General features: G+C 37.6%; 1 protein-coding gene across 1 annotated transcript; it reads left to right on the top strand.

Moving 5' to 3' along the window:
* The first annotated feature begins 17,039 nt into the window (after positions 1 to 17,039).
* On the top strand, positions 17,040 to 19,768 carry LOC127412665 (small integral membrane protein 32-like). The gene is made up of 2 exons (XM_051649213.1): positions 17,040 to 17,484; positions 18,804 to 19,768. Exon 2 carries the CDS (start codon positions 18,824 to 18,826, stop codon positions 19,145 to 19,147), a length of 324 nt encoding a protein of 107 aa, XP_051505173.1. The 5' UTR covers positions 17,040 to 17,484; positions 18,804 to 18,823; the 3' UTR covers positions 19,148 to 19,768.

Genomic DNA, 19,768 nt, shown 5'->3' with positions numbered 1-19,768 from the left:
TGTTTATTTAAATCTTTTTGGTTGATAATTGGTTCCCGCTTCCTCCTTTCCGATGAACAAGAGGCTTGTCTGCCACAGTGGTGCCGAAACCCGGGATTGGAGGAAGACGCGCCGTCAGAGAGCCCTTGCCGCTGACGGAGGATCGCGACGCCGAGGATGCACGATATGGTGGTACTGGAGCGGGTCACCGGGAGGCGGAGGAGCCCACTGTCATCCCCCATGAGGCAGAGGAGCCCACTGCCATCCCCCATGAGGCGGAGAAGCCCGCTGACATCTGCCAGGAGGTGAAGTCTAGTGCCACCACCCGGTGTCGCGGAGGACCGCTGCACAGCTGGCTGAGGACCGAATGGTGGCTTTTCTTTTTTTTTCTCTCTCTCTCGGGCTCTCCCACTCTCTTTCTCTCTCCCCTCTCCCTCCCCTCGTCCTACTCAGGTTCCCAGGAAGACCAGCCGGAGGCAGAACGGCCGAAGGAGCAACTCCTCCTCTCCTCTCCAGTTGGTTCCCCGGCCTGAATCAGGCGTTGGGGGTATGTGACGAGGAGGAGGGCATGAACAAGAGACCTGTATGTCACACGCTTCAAAAAAAACTTTTAGTGCGAATTAACTAAACAGTTGCACCACGTTAATATGTGTTATTTCGGCTCAGAAAATTGTGTCTTATACTGTTTAAAAAGCATCCCAGGGTGATATCTCAAGAAGTTGGTTGAGAAAATGTCAAGAGTACATGTCTGCAAATTCTAGACAAAGTGTGACTACTTTGAAGATGCTAAAATATAACACAGTTTTGATTTATTTTGGATTTTGTTTAGTCACAACATAATTCCCATAGTTCCATTTATGTTATTCTATAGTTTTAACTTTACTATTATTCTAAAATGTGGGAAAAAAATTATAATAAAGAATGAGTAAGTGTTTCAAAACTTTTGACCAGTAGTGTATATTCATACATAAATTCGGAGCATATATTTAGATACACGGTGTAGACGAGAACACTCCTGAAGCACTCCTATTACATTCCTATTTTTTTTTTTTTTTTATAAAACTGATTGTAAGGGGTTAGATGGAAAGGAACTTGAGAAAATAAATAATAGTTTAATGATCAACTTAACCAAAAACACACAAACATAACCACACACAGGGCAGCTGCCTGTAATTCTCTCTCTCTCGAACTGTCGTCCCTGGCCGCCTTTATCCCTCGCGCGCCCCATCAGGCTGATTGGGGACCAGGCGTGTGTCATTCCAGCCCGGCCCCGCCCTCCTCCGCTCTACACTGATTATTTAACCAACAGACAAAATCTAAATCATATTTAATACATCGGGCTATAAAGGTAATTTTCCTCCTGAAACCCAGCATTTCTCTTTTGCATAGGACTCTTGTTATCTTCCTGATACCCGAGCGTGACTGCTGTGTGTATTTTCCATTTCCCTTTTTGATTTGTAACTAGTAGCACCTAATAAACAAGCAAAACTAGAGCAAATAGTTTTTCAAAAAATGTATGTCCACATGCATGGACATTGGGACTAAGTTGTGAAATTTTAAATAATACCAAGCTATAGAAAGAGATTTTCTTCATCAGATTGTTTATCATGTTTTCATGAGTGTTGGTTATTCATGTTTTTGAGACGTTACAGACATTACATCAGAAATTATCATAATTAATTCTAATTTAAAGTAATGTCCAGCATCATCCAATCACTGCCAACCATGTTAAAATAAAATGATACATTATAAATTCTGAATCTATGTACTGATTATCATTGTCACATGTCTGTCAAACATGTTGAGTGATCCAAACATCATCTGCAGCCTGAAACTGAACTTTTGATCAGATTTTAGGAGTGAATGCACTTAGCTGCATAGAGAGCTATAGGATGCTCCCTTGCTCCCTATTTAGTGAATGACTTCACCTCCAGTGTGCTGTCTGTCTGCACTGGTCTCAGAACAGTTTGAAATGCACCTTATTTTCATCCTAACTCCATATAAAGCCTCTGAAAGCAACATGTTTCAGCTTTTGGATGAGCCCATGTGAAAATGCACAGTGAATATAGGAATGCATTTACTTATGTTGATGAATAGAACTATATTGTACAGTGATAACAAAATAAAATATAGCAAAATGTATATTAAAATGAATCGAAATGACCCACAGATGTGTTAATGTTGAGAGTTGGTCAAAATAACTAACATGTTTTTTTCATCATGGACATCATGTTTATCAGCATGCTGATGCACAAAAAATGTATACATTTATTTAAAGTGGCATATCAACTGAAACTAGAGATGCTACTCTTTACACCCAAACAGGTTTCAATGAAACAACTTAAAGAGGTTTCTTATCGAAGGCACTTTTGTTGGCTCTGCATCCGTAGAAGCGCTTCAAGGAAATCGATGTCATGTTGTTGTGTCACATGACTTGATGCGTCAGAAGTTAAACCCTTAAATGACAGTCTAGAGTCTTGTGAACAGTATTCAATCCGTTTAAATGCAATTAAAATATGCATTGTGTATAGCAAATCCAAAATACAACATCCACGCATATGGACATGGGGGTCGCACAAGGTTATTGAAGTCTCGCTTAGCCCACATATGCCACAGTAGTAAATCGTTTTAATTTTCAGAGATACCAAATGTTAGGGAGTTTGGCCATGACAACTCCCTCTCCTTGGTCTTTAGACATTTATGACAATACAATTCATTACATCAAATAAAATATGAATATTTATACTGATATACTCATTTTTAAATATCAGTAACGTTATAGTAACTTTTACTTTATCAAAATCACCTATGATTTTGCAGCAAAAAGACGTGAGAATAGCAATACGAAGGCAGATATTTTGGACATTATTTTACAAGGTCTTCTACTTCCAGAAGAGCACAGAAACTGCCACTAGCATGCAGTAAACATCTCGTACATTGCATATTGCACGTTGGGTTTTTTATTTTTATTTTTATTTTTTAGCAAAGTATTCATAATGTTGATGATGTAGAGGCTTTAGAATAGGCTTTAAAGGGTTAAAGAGCTAATTCAGATGTCTGGATCACAGTGGTGGGATGATGCTATACAGTCCCAGATTGCGATAGTCTGCTGCATCCTCCACAAATTAGCCCCCAGAATCAGCCTACAAGCTGGGAATAGCCCTGTGCAAATTGCAATCAGCACCAATTTTGTTGGGGTGTTTGCAGCAGTATCTGATTTGCATAATTCATTTTATTGAATCCGTGCCAAAGTATGGCAGACAACATGTGCAAATGAATGACGCTATCAGCAGTATCAGCAGCAGTAATTAATTTTTAGTAAATTCCCCTTTGAAAACCTTTCAAAGATTTAATGCCATGTACCTCACAAATTTTGACAAATCCAGCAATAAGTTTATCCTCTATAGCACTCATAGTAGAAACCCGGTCCCTTGTAAACAACATCTTATTTCCCAGTAGAATGAGCTTGTGATTTTGAGGAAGCTCTTGCCAGTTTTTGCGTACAGTGTGCATCAGTCAGTCCGTGAGCGTGTCTGAGGCTGTGACTGTAATCTTACTGAATCAAGAGCAAAACCAAAACACACAGAATCTGTTCTGTTACACACTGACGAAAGCAAACACCAAAGCGTGTGGACGTTTTCTGTCAGCTTTTACTTGTCAACCATCTCACAGGTTATTACGGGACACGCAGAGAGATGTTTGGCACTCAGATTTTCACATATAAATGCATGCACACACACTGCGAGAAACAGCTAGCCTGCAACCACACTAGCTGTAATTTTAACTGAAACCATCAGAGCTGTAGTGAGTCACAGCTGAGTAGGAGGTGCTATTACCTAGACAACAGAAGCACATTTTTTGGAAATGTCTTGAAATGTTGTTTTCTAAAGACTGACTATACATCTTACTAGCTAGACAATACATGAACTAAAAATGTCATACCTATATTTGGGTCATTGTCTAAAATCCGTATTGCAATGTAGTTTAACCTCGTGCAACCCCTTGTCCACATGCATGGAGGTTGTATAGCTTCGCTATACACAACACATAATTCAAATGAATAAAAAAACGACTGAATACAGTTCACAAGACTCTAGACTGTCATTTAAGGGTTAAACTTCTGCTGCACTGAGTCACGTGACACAACAGCATGCCGTCGAATTCCGTGAAGCGCTCTTACGGATGCAGTGCCAACAAAAGTGCCTCTGGTAACAAATCTCTTTAAGCTTTTTAATTGAAACCTGTTTGGTTGTAAAGAATAGCATCTCTAGATTCGTTAATTTTTGGCGCTTCAGCGCCCTGATAAACATGATGTCCACATTTGGCACCGCATTTCCTCAAAAGTAGAAAGAACATGTTAGTTATTCTGAATAACTTTCAACTCTAACACACCTGTGGGTCAGTTTGCTTAATTTTAATATAACTTTTGCTATATTTTATTTTGTTATCACTGTACAATACGGTTCTATTCATCAACATAAGTAAATGAATTCCTATATGAACTATGCATTTTCACATTGAGTATCAAAGGATGCATCCAAAAGCTGAAAAATGTTGCTTTCAGAGGCTTTATATGAAGTTACTCCCATTTCACATCGCAAGCATGAGCGAAGAGTGAACAGAGTGTATTTTTTCGCCGTCCACGATAACAGATTAGAGCATTCACACTGGAAGCGTCAGCGGCGCGTCAGAGCATTTCGTGAGCTGCATGGCAGCGGGGGTTTCGGCTCCGAGTGTATTTTTTCAGCGCTGCTCAAGCTCAATTAAAGTGACAGCACACTGTTGATGGACAAAACGAATGTGATTTGACACCAAAAGTGCTTAATGCACAGAATACGCATGTATTAGCAGTCTAGTGTGCTTTTATTTGAATTAGTGCATGTTAGAAAAAACATTTTTAAGAAAAAATATATATTTCCAAGAGATTTACCAATTTAAGATGTTTGAATTATAGAGCTTAAGCATTTAAAACTAAAGTAAACTACAACTGATGAGCCTGAGAATATGAGATAAAAGCTGTCTATTAGTCTGTTCTGTACTATAAAACATAGACCGGGTCTATAGGCTTCAGCATTACCCAATCACAGCCAAGCTTGCTTTCAGTTGTAAACACTTGCACGTGACAGACCCTGGCATCGGTAAATTCAAAACTTACCTCATTCGTGTACAGCAATGGACGACACAAGACTGATTTTGGAGGTGGAAGCACAAAGTGCTTTATGACCCTCATAATACTTTTTATAAGATTTCATCCTCAAAGGAAAAAGCGTGGGATGCAGTTGCTTCTGCCGTTTGTGCAGATGGTAAGTTATCATTTTACGTTTTTCTTTGTAAGTGCGATTATTTTGGTTTGAGGAAAGTTATTAACACTTAACGTTTTTGCTGGTGTTTAAACAAAAACATCTCGCCATTCAGTGGCTGAATTTAACTATGTATAAGGACTGACCCACTCCTGATAAACATTTGATAAATTATGGTCTTTATTAAAAGAAATACTCACCATAGTTACATAGAAATCACTTTATTTTTCTGTATAGAGCCACTGCTGTGATGCTGTAAAAACGTTTCCAGTGTGAATGCCCTCGCGAGTCTGCAGCTGTAGTTATGATGTAGTTCAGCTGACGCTTTCCTCACATCTTGCTCAAGCTTGTGATGTGAAACGGGTGTTTGGATGAAAATAAGGTGCATTTCAAACTGTCCTGAGACCAGTGCAGACAGACAGCACACAATGGTGGTTAAGTCATTCATTAAATAGGGAGCAAGGGAGCATCCTATAGCTCTCTATGCAGTTAAGAGCATTCACTCCTAAAATCTGATCAAAAGTTCAGTTTCAGGCTGCAGATGATGTTTGGATCACTCAACATGTTTGACAGACATGGGACAATGATAATCAGTACATCGATTCAGAATTTATAATGTATCATTTTATTTTAACATGATTGACAGTGATTGGATGATGCTGGACATTACTTTGAATCAGAATTATTTATTCAGCTTTACAGAAAATATTTATTTATTTATTTATTTTTGCTTGTTTATTAGGTGCCACTAATTACAAATCAAAAAGGGAAATGGAAAATGCACACAGCAGACACACGGGGGTCTCTGGAGGTACAAACAGTGGTTCTCATTTGGTTGATTGTGACTAAGGCTGCAACTAATGATTATTTTGATAATCGATTAATCTAACGATTATTAGAACGATTATTCGACTATTCGGCGATTATTGCAACGATTAATCATTAGCTCTTAACCGATTATTCAGCTTGTGCCCGACTTAAAAGGTTGTATTATACATGCTTGCTAACAATAGAGGACAAATCATCTTTCAAAAATACCTCTACATGACATTCACTGAATAAAAGGGAAAAAATACTTTTTATTAAGTTTAATTCAGTAAAGAAATTCACTGCAAAAAATCCTATTGTTATCAAGTGTTTTTGTCTTGTTTTCCATCTAATGGTCTAAAAATCCTTAAAACAAGATACATTTAATTGAGAAGCAACATATAAGATATTTAGACTTGCTTTAAGAGAATGTGTCTTAAATATAAGTGTATTTTGTACATAAGTGTATTTTTTCACTTATACTTCTGCGAGTGCAGTGAAGACAAAATATACTTATATTCAAGAGCTGTTCTCTAAAAGCAAGTCTAAATATCTTATATGCTGCTTCTCAGCTGAATGCATCTTTTTTAAAGGATTTTTTGATATTTTAAAATATTTATATTTTTAATATTATATTCAACATTCTCAGATAAAAAAAACATTCTTCTGCAGAATAGCTGCTAAAGAAAATGTATGTTGTTTTAAAGGAGTTTTAGATGTTTATATTGGAAAACAAGCCAAAACAAAGACAAATCAAGAACATATTTTGTTGCAGTGTATAATGGGGCGAAGACTACCCTCTCTCACCTTTCTGTTCACTTCAATCCATTTTTAACTCACAAAAAAACTCTCTCTTATTAATAAAACTGCCTATTGCTCATTTTCTTCACAATAAGAAACGCACAGTGACACATATATTATGATTCATTAAGTCACGAGTCATCACGTTATAGTCTAGCTGCATTAAGCGTGCGCGCTCGAGGGATGAGCATCGCCACGACAGAGTGTGCATCAGCCGGGTGCAGTTTCAATCTCTCCCCCTTAGATCGGGATATCCGCGCAACTCATAGAAGAGGCCAGTTTTGGAGTTTGTAGTTATTTACATGATCTGCTTCTGTATTATTTGAACTTTATTAAAGCTATAACACATTAAATATGTAATGCCGGGGTGTTTCCTTTAAAGAGCTCCAGTTTCGCTTATTCTACAACAAGAGTGCTTCTGTATTTACTTATTTTGTATTTTTACATTAATATTCCCTCATACTTTGCGATCTACATCAACTGAAGCTGTGAAAGTTTAGAGTGCATCTGTGATCTGTGTAATTATTCCTCTCCTCAATCAGGCGCAAACTGCAGTGCTGTTCTCACGCATCATCATTAGCGTTTCGTATGATCTCATGTTATGTTAAATGTGATCAAACGACTATTCGACAGCTAAAATTTTTGTCGACTAATCGTTTCAGCCCTAATCACGACCCAAAAATGGGCCGCAGATCTTTCTGATTGGGTCTTGGAAAATTTACAAAATTTAAATTTTTCCATTTCATATGTTATGTTAATATTTTTGCGTATTGCTCGGCCTATGCAGATCATGGTGATAGTAATACATTTTAGTGTTTGATTTCAAGGACATTTTTGTTTACTTTTGTACAATTACTTTAAAAATGTAAGACTGTGTTGTTGGGTCGCCAATTGGTGTCTAATGTAAAATCTGGGTCATAAAGCAAATACTTGTTTAAAACACGTGTGTCAAATTCGTAGAATATAATCCTTGTGTTCCTATTGGTTTTAAACCTTTTTTTATATATATGGAATTTTCTAAACAATATAACTTATATAATGACTTTTATAATGTCAAGTGGTGTAACAATCGTGTATTAAAATACTTTCCTTGCACCCTGAATACACGTGAGTGTACACAATTTAATTATTCATTTTAAAAATATATTTTTCAAACATAATTTTCTCGTTTTTTTTTTTTTTTTGTTGTTGTTGTTGTTTTTAATATCATGAATTTTTTAGTCACAAATATAAAGAAGTTTTCTCGGGGTTATAATAATAATACATTTATTTATATAGCACCTTTTAGCAATTTAGCACAAAGTGCTTCACACCATATAAAATCAAAACACACTCAGTAAAACATAGGTAAAAAAAAAATATATATATATATATATACAGTATATATTACTCTATATGACCTAAATGTGCCTTTTTTTATAAAAAAAAATAAAGTAAAAAAAAAAGTCAAAATATCTGATATTTTTTAAAACATTACACCATTTTTGAGGATCTAAAGGGCTCTTTGCTGTTTTCCAGGTTTTTTCTGGTCACATGACAACACAATGGCTACTTGCATGTTGGGGTTTTCTAACTTTTTGATGCGGAGGACTCCCAAACATGACGATCCCCTTGCGAGTGACCCCCTTTGTGAGAATAATAGCAAACGTGATATTATAAAGACATGTTTTTACAATTAAGTAAGTGGCTTTTATATTTTCATTGCACTAAAGGCAAAATAAATTATTAAAAAATATCTGGAAAATATTTACTTTTTATTATGGTAGTTAGAGAAACCTTTTCACATTTCTTTTTTTTTTTATTAAATTAATTTAATTTATATTGTTCTTAAGACAGGAAATAGTGAAATACAACCCTTCTTTCTTACAAATTATTATTATTTTTTTTTTTCATAATATTTGTATATATATATATATATATAAAAACCTGGGTTACACCACCAGAATTTGATGGACAATATATAATATAATAAACTATAAAAAATATTAACATGAAAATATAATATATATATTTTACTCTTAAATATATTTACTCTTATTATTATTATTATTATTATTATTATTGATACATTTTTTCCCTTTTTTTTTTTTTTTTTTTTTGTCACATTTGTAACAATAAAGCATAAAAGGTTGTGCTAGGATGTGAATATATAATCACGGCTAAAGAGCATTGTTATGCACTATGCTATCGATTAATCAGCATCCAGGACCAAAACCAACAGTTTCAAAAAGATGCATGTGACACATTTGTACAAAGAGCAAATGATCAGTCGATTATACCTGATTGATTTATAATTTAATGTGAGGATTCAGTTTCAGGAAACAGTAAAAGTGAATGTTTGCTAAGACAAGACCACTGAAATAGCAGAGGAAATGTTGTTATTTCTGCATAATCTGACTCATTTATGTGGATTGTCATTATCACGCTGTTTTCAGAAATAAAAATAACCGTGTTCTGTGCGTGTTTACGCACAAGATAATGACCAGCAGCAACTGGGACCCCCTCAAACGTTTTGTTTTTCTGTGTAGAGCTTGTTAATAATGACAGACGCTCGTTCTCCCTCCAAATTACCCATAGAGACTGTGTGTGCCTGTTTATGTTTCTATAGTTTGCATGTAATTAGTTATGTATTAATGCTTCAGTTTATTTTACCCTAAAGGACAAACAACAAGCTTCATCTTAAGAGAGAGAGAGAGAGAGATTAATCAAACTTCCAAATTTAATTTCGTTCAACAAATTCTCTTGTCATTATTTGTGATTATATGTCTGCATATGTAGTTGAATTATATAGACCCAGTTTGGATTCATGACAAGAACACAGTGAAAATGACACTTACTTTGCGATTGCAGACAGAGAGAGAGAGAAAGAGAAAACTGGCACATGCATTATTATTTGCTGTTAGTGGGAGTGAATTGAGGAAAAACCCTAAGAATAAGTATTCATTTTCAATATGTAACTTGTCCTGCACATGCAACCGCATAGCAATGTCCAAAAAGTCACCTAAAACACCTTAGCAACACTGAGAACTTGGAACGTTTGCATTGCATACTTAACTACATTTACAAGCTTGTTCAAGTGTGATCGAATTGTACAGTAGCTCAACTAACAGAGTGTTGCATTTGTGATGTAAAGGTCCTGAGTCGACACGTGAGCCGAAAGTGTCATTTAAGCTCCACAAAATGACGTGGTTGCATAATTCATCTCACATTTGCTTTTTATGACACTATCGGTTAGGTTTAGGTTTAAGGTTTAGTGTAGGGATGTTGGTTTTGTTGATTTAAAACTCGATAGAGCATTAACCTTAAAAACCTCATCAGTTTGGGAGAACATTTACCTCACTTTTAGCGCCACACAGTGGACATTTCATCTCAAAACTGCCGTGATACGTGCAATGAACCAGTGGTTCAGAACCACATAATTTTATTTTGCAAAAACGTTGCCAAAGTCATGCAATGCGCATTGCATGGGAGAAGGCACACACGAATTGCGATGTCAAAGCACCCAGCCCCTTGAGACATATGAGAAAGATTTAAAAAAAATAAAAATTAAATGAAGCTTTGAAGAAAGTTAGTTATATTGTTGGTTTTGTGAATTGTTTTCTGAGGTTTGCTACCAAACCGTGCTGTTGAGCAGATGCATGAATTCAATAAAATCCATAATTGTTTTATTTCTTTTTTTCTATCCCTTTTTCTCCCCAATTTTGAATGCCCAATTCCCAATGCGCTCTAAGTCCTCGTGGTGGCGTAGTGACTCGCCTCAATCCAGGTGGCGGAGGACGAATCTCAGTTGCCTCCGCGTCTGAGACCGTCAATACGCGCATCTCATCACGTGGCTTGTTGAGCGTCACTAAAGGGGGTGCAATCGGCCTCCTCGACCCCTCCAACGCCAAATACATTCTCTGAAAAACCTGAATATCTTATGCAGTGTTGTTTCTAAAACTAGATAAATCAAACTGATCTTGTTTTAAGGATTTTTTAAAAATAATACGATTTTTGCCCTAATATCAAAGGTCTTACTAGAAAAAAAGAAATTATGATCCAATGTGAATTTTCTTGATATAAAAATATGATCATGTCTGGTAACGTGTGCATGTAAAATGGCTAGAAATAGCATTTTAACTTAGCGTAAAGCTGACAATTTACACAAGGATTATTTCTATTTCTTCTGCTCCAAACTTACTTCAAACTTACTTCTCTGTCCGCTCGTATGAATGTAACACATCATAAGAAAGTGTTTCACCGCTGTTCAAATGCACTTTGGATCACATCATTTAAATGTATAAATGTTTAAATGGAAAAAAATTATAATAAAATGCAAATTATCTCTTTAGTAATCAAAATACTTTTTTTAATGTAACTGTATTCTGTTACATTCATTTGGGCGGTCACATACGGTCTAGTGGCACAAATATTTCAGCATATCCAAAGCTCAAATCAGATCCAAAATTCCACCTCTGCAGTTGGTCGGAACTCCATTGGGAATGACTGACCTCTGGTCTGTCATCTGTCATTTGTCGGATGCAGTGAAAAATGCGGCTTCAGTCCAGTAAGACGAAAGACACTGATCTGCAAAAATGTAGAGAGCACTTTTCAAGTTTAAATAAAATTGTTAGGAGTAAAAAGTACTATTTTTGTTTCTTTGGAAATGTAATTAAGTAAAAGTACAAGAATTCTGTTTAAATTGCACCCGTGTAAAGTACAAATACCCAAAAACCGTACAATGCTTAAATACCACCTAGAACACCTTTGCAACTGCATAGCAACAACCTGACAACCACTGAGAACAGCCTAGAAACTACGTAACACGGTAAAAATCACACAGAAAACCCCATAGCATCCACATAGCAACATACAAGACCTTAGAAACTGCATAGCAATGCATTAAAAACACTCAGAACACCCTAGCAACCACACAGAATGGTTGAGTCACCTCTCTCTCTCTCTCTCTCTCTCTCTCTCTCTCAGGGATAAAGGAATACATAGGGATTTTGTGTCCAGCACATGTCAATAGACTCACAATCCTTGAAACTGCCTCAGCCTGGCGTTTCAGCAAATGAAATCTGCAAATCTCCAAATCCTACTCTGAATCCATATGTATGTATGTGTGTGTGTGTGTGTGTGTGTGTTTAGTCTCTGTCTGGGATTGTCTACTGTTGATATAATGTTGAATGTGGGTTATTTCGAGACATTTCTGTGCTCCTTTCTCTCTGGTCACATGATCACAGCATCCAACACACCGTGTCACTCTGTGTCGCTTGTAAACACACATGGAGAGCCGGCAACCGAGCAGCTTGTACCGCACAATTTGATTACGTTGTAAAAATAGTTGGTTATAGTGATGCAAAAGTTAAAATGTATCACCCTTACAGGTCACATGCTTTAATAAAAGGGTTTCGATAAAAAAAGCAGCAAAAAAGTAAGTGTTTATGAACTGATAATCTGCCATTTTACTCGTGATATGTGTGAAAGTGAATAAAAGTCAATGTTGTAGTGCCCCTAGTGGTCATTTCGCCAGGAAACTGCCGCGATACGTACAACAAGCCACGTAAAACTCATTTTGCAAAATTGTAGGTAAAGTAACGTGACTCTATAAATCCAGCTTGTAATTATTTTCGAATGATCTTATATTGCTCACATCCTTAATGCTAAGTATGATCCAAATCCAAAACATCACGTTGTAACTCAAAAAATAATCTGTTCTTACTTTCTGAATGACATGCGAGTCATGTGTTGACTACAGCATCTGAAGCCAAAGCACTTTAAATAAGAATGTCTGCTAAATGTTGCCAATGTAATTATAATATGTATGGCATGATCCAAGATCTATGTTTATATGCCATCTACCATGACATACCTCCACATTTTATTACAATGACCTCTTTCAGATGCAAAACCACATGTAACTTCATTATTTTAGGAGCTAAACCGATATATCATTACAAATGGACATCTTTGTTTACCTCACCCATTTTCAGGTTGCCTCGTGTTAATTTCGTTGTAAACTCACACTGTGTTCTTAACCTCATGAGTCGACCCAGCCACAAACGTCAACAGGGTGTTAACTTCACATAACCTCGAAAATACCTGCAATCAAGTGCTGCCGAGGCAAACTGACATGACGAAAAGTGTGTGTAAACAACAGAACTCTCATAGGGAACGCAGGAGGCTCTTGTGGCTCCCGTCCAACGCGTCAGCATGCCTGTGGCAGGAAGACTTATCTCGCATTACCCCGCATTCCCCCTTGCCGAGAACACGCTCCTGTCATCAGTGGGGACGTAGGAGGAAGCTTGCCTCTTGCCTTGCGTTACAAAGCCGCTTTCTGCCGTGTATTTTTCCATCATTTCGTGCTTAATTATGTGCAGAAATGCAGCTTGTTCTGGGAGGAAAGAGAGCTGAGAGCTTTTCTTTAGCACATGCACGCAAAATTCTGCAGTCAGGTCACCATCTAATAAGGGCAAACAATGATATGCTGCCTTCCATCTATGTCTACTGTATCTCTCGACTCGCAACGGCCCTCTAGGTGGAATTTCATAAAGATGAGGGACTTAGTTTGTCAGCAAGTGGATTAGAGGTAGATTGAATTGGACAGCACAAGAACAGAAAATGGGTCAGTGTTGTGGTGGGAGAGGCACGAAGGTTCCCGGTGGCAAAATGGGCCTTTTAGAGGAAAAGTGTCAGTTGCAAGGCAATTATAATCTTCTTAGCCCTGCACAATTACAGCTACGTACTCTCTCCCCACAGATGAATGAGCGTTTGAATGTTATGTGAGGTGTTTACATGCAAGGAGTGTTGAGTTTCCTAAAGCATGTTAATGTGGTCATGCAATGCAGGGTGGCATGTTTTCATTCCTAAAGTCTGACAAACATGTGACAGCTTATTCACCATGGGTTTTTAGGTAGAAACTGTTACAAACACAGATAGCACATATCTGAGATCAAGGACGTAGGTTTGGCTTGAACACTGGGGGGGTGACAGTGTGAAGAATTTACATGTTTCCATTGATCATGATATTAATAATGGGGGGGTTGTACTTGCTTGTTTTGATTATTTAGGGGGTGGGGGGGGGGGTTACATCCTCCTCATTCCCCCTGGAATCAACGCCCCTGTTTGAGATGTCTGTTTAGGAGCGTTTCATCTGGAAAGCAATGCATTATAATTTACATCTGGTAAACATCTTAGAAAGATGAGATTCACAAACAGATATACCTCATATACTGTGATATTTGTGTTCTATCAGTAAATGATCCAATTTGGACCAAAATGGAATTCTTTTTATATATATATCTGAAATAGTTCTTAATATTCTATTATAGTCCTAGTTATACATAGTATGTCATATATTAAAAAGTTATAAAAAAAAAAACACTATACAAATAAAAATGATTTGACAAGTTGAATGGACTATTTTAGTAATACTCTTATTACAGCCTCTGGTTTCTTTATAACTTTTAATTTAAACATTCTTCATAACTTCTCCATTTGTGTTCCACAGAAGAAAGAAAGTCATACTGGTTTGTTCAGACTTGAGGGTGAGTAAATGATGAAGGAATTTTCATTTTTGGGTGCCACATGCAAAGAAACTTTTATTTTTGACAGTGTATTGTGTAAAGCTCAACTTTTTACTGCTGCACAAACACATTTTGTCCAAATGACATTTTATGGTATTGCTCACACGGCCCGGCTGTTCATATTCGTTTCAGTGGGGTGACCCAAGCAATGTGACTCTCTGTCCTTGGTCTGTTGAGCCCAAATGTGTGATGCTAATTAAAGACAGATGCTGGTGAATATTAATGAGATGTTTAACCTCTGAGCTGTGATATGATATTCTTCAGTGGTGATTACCACAGTGAGGGCATGTCCTTAGACTCTGCAAACACATGAATATTAATGAGTTTGACAATCTTCAACACTAAACAATAACTCATGCTTCAATGATTTTATATCTTTATTGAGAGACTTGAACATCAAACTCACCAGTGCTGATTTCTTAGGGAAGCTTGTATGAATGGATCTGATAGGTTAATTAGGTTAACCCTGACATCTGTGTCAGGTTTGTTTAGTTTTGAGGAGAAAGTCAAGAACGAGCCAAACTCTTTGGTGTCAAAACCATACGACTGCATCAAGCAACAAGTTTCTGACTACAGTTTTCCCTCAATTTCTGTCTTTCTTTTTAGTTTACAATTATTTAAAAAAACGATTCTTACATTTTATGAAGAAATTATGAGTGGAGTTTTCCCAAACAAAACTTGCCGCCACAATGCTTGGATGTTATGGGTGGTTGCTATGTGGTTACCAGCTGGCGTGAAAAGCACCCACCCCCAATTCTCAATGATTTTCTCACCAAAGTCTTTGCCACAGTAACAGGTCTGTGTGGTTGCTAAGCTATTTAAAGTGGATGTTAGAGCATTGCTATGCAGTTGCTAGGATGTTTTGAGTGGTTGCTAAGGTGTTGCTATGCAGTTGCTAGGATGTTCTGAGTGGTTGCTAAGGTGTTGCTATGCAGTTGCTAGGATGTTCTGAGTGGTTGCTAAGGTGTTGCTACGTAGTTGCTAGGGTTTTCTGGGTGGTTGCTACAGTAGGTGTCTGCTTACTGGCCTAATGGTGCATTCACATCATGTCAGAATTACCGTTACTATGACATTCAGACTTGTAAAAACCTTCACGTCTTCGTATAACTTTTAATTACAAGTTATACATTTGTACATCTATGACAGCTCCGACTTGACTGTTGTGACGTCATGTAAAAAGAACCAAAATGTCAGTGGCCTCAACAGTTAAAGTTAGTTTACATATATTTCTGTTCAATATAAAATTGTATTATTGGGCGCTTTCTTTGTTCTTAAATGTTTTACAAGAACATATAGAGATGGATTGATGAAGTGATTAAATATTTTGCTGTACAACAAAGCCACGCATGGATCCATTTTGCCGTTATGAGTGTTGCCATAGAAACTAATCGTTTCCGAAGTCCGAGGACATGAATAGCCATGAGTAGAATCTCTGAATCTTGTAATTACAGATATTCCTACACAAAATGAACGCAGCATGAGTGCTCAACCCCAAGTTTTGATGTGCTAGGCTGTTGTTATGCATTTGTTAGTGTGTTCTGGGTGGTTGCTAGGTGGTATTTTTACTGGCCCAGTCAAAACAACCCACTCCCATGTCAGCTACTTATTGGGGTACCTCATGGCTCAGTGTTTGGACCACTTCTCTTCTCTATATACATAACATCAATGGGACCCATCATTCAAGCACATGGGTTCTCTTACCACAGCTACCTCGATGACATAGCTCTACTTATCTTTCCAGCCCAACGACCCCACAGTGACTGCTCAAATCTTGGCCTGTTTGGCAGACATCTTGGTCTGGATGAAGGAACACCACCTGCAACTAAACCTAGTGAAGACTGAGCTCCTCATCTTTCCAGCCAACCCTGCTGTTGAGCACAACATCACCATTTATCTGGGCTCAGCTAATAATGCCTTCCAAAACGGTCAGAAATCTAGGGGTAGCCATCAACAACCAACTCAATTTCACAGACCTCATCTCAAAGACAGCCCAATCATGTAGATTTACACTCTACAACATCAGGAAAGTAAGACCCTTCCTCTCTGAACATGCCACATAACTCCTTGTTCAGTCACTTGTCACATCTAGACTGGACTACTGTAATGCTCTCTTAGCCAGCCTTTCTGCATGCACAATTAGGCCTCTGCTAATGATCCAGAATGTATTAGCACACCTGGTCTTCAACGAACCCAAGACAGCGCATGTTACACCACTCCTTGTCTCTCTTCACTGGCTGCTGGCTGCTTTTTGTTTTGCATCACAAAACAGTTCAGGTCGAGTGACTGAAGTTTAATACTTAGGATTATGGCTTCGTTCAAATCACAAACCCTACATATAATGATAATAATTGTAAAGCTTGCTTTTACACCACTGATAAATGCTATCATCACATCACCACCTTATACTGTCCCTTTAAATGACTGGTTCACATGATACGCTGCATCTCTCTCTCTCTCTCTCTCTCTCTCTCTCTCTCTCTCTCTCTCTCTCTCTCAAACCTCCCTGAGACATTCCGCACCGTCCTGAAACTCCTCCACACACTTTCTCTCAAATTGAAGAGTCTGTCTGGAGGAGAGAGACAGATACAGGGACATTACCAAGTCTTCAGCGCCTCTCCATTGCGCACAGAGAGTAGCTCGTCTATGCGCTTCTTTAATATATTTACGAAGACCGTGAATGACGGATGCGCGCGTGGAGAGCCGTTCGCTTTTCCTGGAAATAAATACACGGTGGGATGTTGGTTAGACGGGAGCCTCTCCAAACCATGGAAACAGATCGGGAAAGAGTGATTTTCTGTGTATGGGGATATTGAGATTGTTATTGCGCATTTTTGGTGGTACATTTGGAGAGATTCGGACCCATAAGTGTTGGAGACATGGATAGATTGTTTGAGTCTTCTGTGAATGTGTTGCCGATGATCAGTGCCCCTGTCTGAAGTGTGTCGGGGCAAATAAAGAGAGAGTTTGTGGTATGCGAACGCAACGACGCGCCGCGTCCTTCTCGCCGTGCTGTCCGCAGCGTACTGACAGTAAGTGAATATAATTGTAAATCCTTTATAACCTCATCAATAACGCGCAGCAGATACCATTGAGCCTATCTTTGGTATATTTACTGATACATTGACCATGATGCATGCGATGTAGCCTATTGTATAAAGTTTCATATAGAGAAGACCGGGGCTATTTGTCACGCTTTTAATCCAGTGAATATTTCACAGGCTAGGTTTATTTTGGAAAGTCATTTTCTGTACAAACCTTAAAGTTTTTGCTGAAAAAAAAAAAAACGTTATTGCACAGGAAAGAAAGATCCCATGTTTCGGGAACGTTAGTTTTTGGATATAAACAATACAAACTTAAAGAGAACGTTTCTAGAACGTTAGTTTTTGGTTATAAAAACTAACACCCATAAATAACATTCCTAGAATGTTAGTTTTTGGTTATAAAAAAACTTTTAAAAAACTAAAACAAAGAGAACGTTTCTAGAACGTTAGTTTTTGGTTATAAAAATATAAAACTTAAGAGAACGTTCCAAGAACGTTTGTTTTTGGTAATACAAATTTAAATCTAAAAAGAATGTTCCTAGAGCGTTAGTTTTTGTTTATATATATATAAAAAAAATAACACCCATAAATAGCGTTCCTAGAACATTAGTTGTTGGTTATAAAAAGCTAAACCCCAAAGAGAACGTTGCTAGAACGTTAGGAATTGGTTCCAAAAAAAAAAAAAAAAAAACTGGAATGTTCTAACGTTAGATGGACGTTCTGTGTTTGCTGGGTATACGTTTCATTTAACACACGTTAACCCTTATAACGGGGCATGTTGTCACACTATATGGGGTAAGTTGTCACAATGGGAGCATGGTGTTTATTGACGATGATTCAAGAAGAATAAGCCTTCCTTTTATTTAAATATGAAATAATAATAAAAAGCCATCTTCCACAACTTGTAGTAGATTATTTAATGGGGTTTCAGCAATTAAACAATTTTGAAGCACAAAACAAAAATTGAAATGGTAACATACAAAAATATCAAACCATTGTTTTGTCAAACAAATTGAAACCAACATACAAAACCTAAGATATAATGTGACAACTAGCCCCAAACTCCCCGATATATAAAATAATACAATAATACAAACACACTTTATATAAAGTAGCTTTTTCCCAAATATATTGCACATATGAAATGCATTTAGTCATTTGAAATGCTTTTAATGCACAGACAAATGCATTATGCATTTTAGATTAGATTTCAAATGCATTGAGCATGATGCATGCACTGCAGTTTATGTACTCATATAAAGTTACATATGAAAACAACAGCATGAATTTGTGTCTTGTTATTTCAGTCTAACAGTGTGGATTCATCATGCTGCGACAGATGCTATTGAACTCCACGGCGGTAGCGCGAGATTTTGACCGAATGACCCACACACACACACCAGCACCGCTCAATGTGTCTCACGGACCTGTGAGCGTGTCGGCCCTCCTGAAGCCCACGGGCCGTGGTGGTGCACTGCGTGAGGGTGAGCTGAACAAACCAGATCTGGCCACTTACGTGGTGATGTGCCTGTTGCTGTTTCTCCTGGTCCTACTCATCGTGTTCTTCATCAACTGTCAGCTTAGAAACTCTTTCTTCGCCTCCATGCCCTACGACCGCTCACTGCGAGAAGCACGGAGCTCCTACAAATGAGACGGCTCAGATCGATGGGTATGAAGTGTGTCATTTCTGCATCACTAAATGGCATCGGAAAATGGTGACTGTTTTCAGACAGGTTTCCCAAACACTCCCCCATCTTCCATTGGATGGACAAGCAGATATCCCCCCCCCCCCCAAACAAACTTTAAAAGGATAGCTTACCCAAAAAAACAAACCTGTATGACTTTCCTCCATGGAATACAAAAGGAGATGCTAGGCAAAGTGACAACCTCAGTCACTGTTCGCTTTCATTGTATGGAAAAAAAGATGCAATGAAAGTGAATGATGACTGAGGATAACATTCTGCCTTACATCTCCTTTTGAAGAATGAAAACAGAAACAGAATTTTTATTTTTGGGTGAACTATCCCTTTAAGGTTATAATGGCACTCTGGATATCAAAACAGAACCAGATCTCTGGACAGAGCCCAAAGACTCGCATTGAACCCGAACTTATCTGCATTGTTGTTTATGTGTCTGTATATAAGGACTGTTTTGTACTTCTGCACGGTCACATCATGGCCTTTATTTCCCATATAATTTTGTTTATAAAGTCTTGTGCATTATGTAAAACAGATAATTTTCTTGTACTGTGTTAAACCATGATTAAATCTTA

The sequence above is a fragment of the Myxocyprinus asiaticus genome, chromosome 22, assembly GCF_019703515.2.
Source record: "Myxocyprinus asiaticus isolate MX2 ecotype Aquarium Trade chromosome 22, UBuf_Myxa_2, whole genome shotgun sequence".
NCBI classification, from domain to species: Eukaryota; Metazoa; Chordata; class Actinopteri; order Cypriniformes; family Catostomidae; genus Myxocyprinus; species Myxocyprinus asiaticus.
Note: the sequence above shows the minus strand (reverse complement) of the source record. Positions and strands in the feature narration are given on the sequence as shown.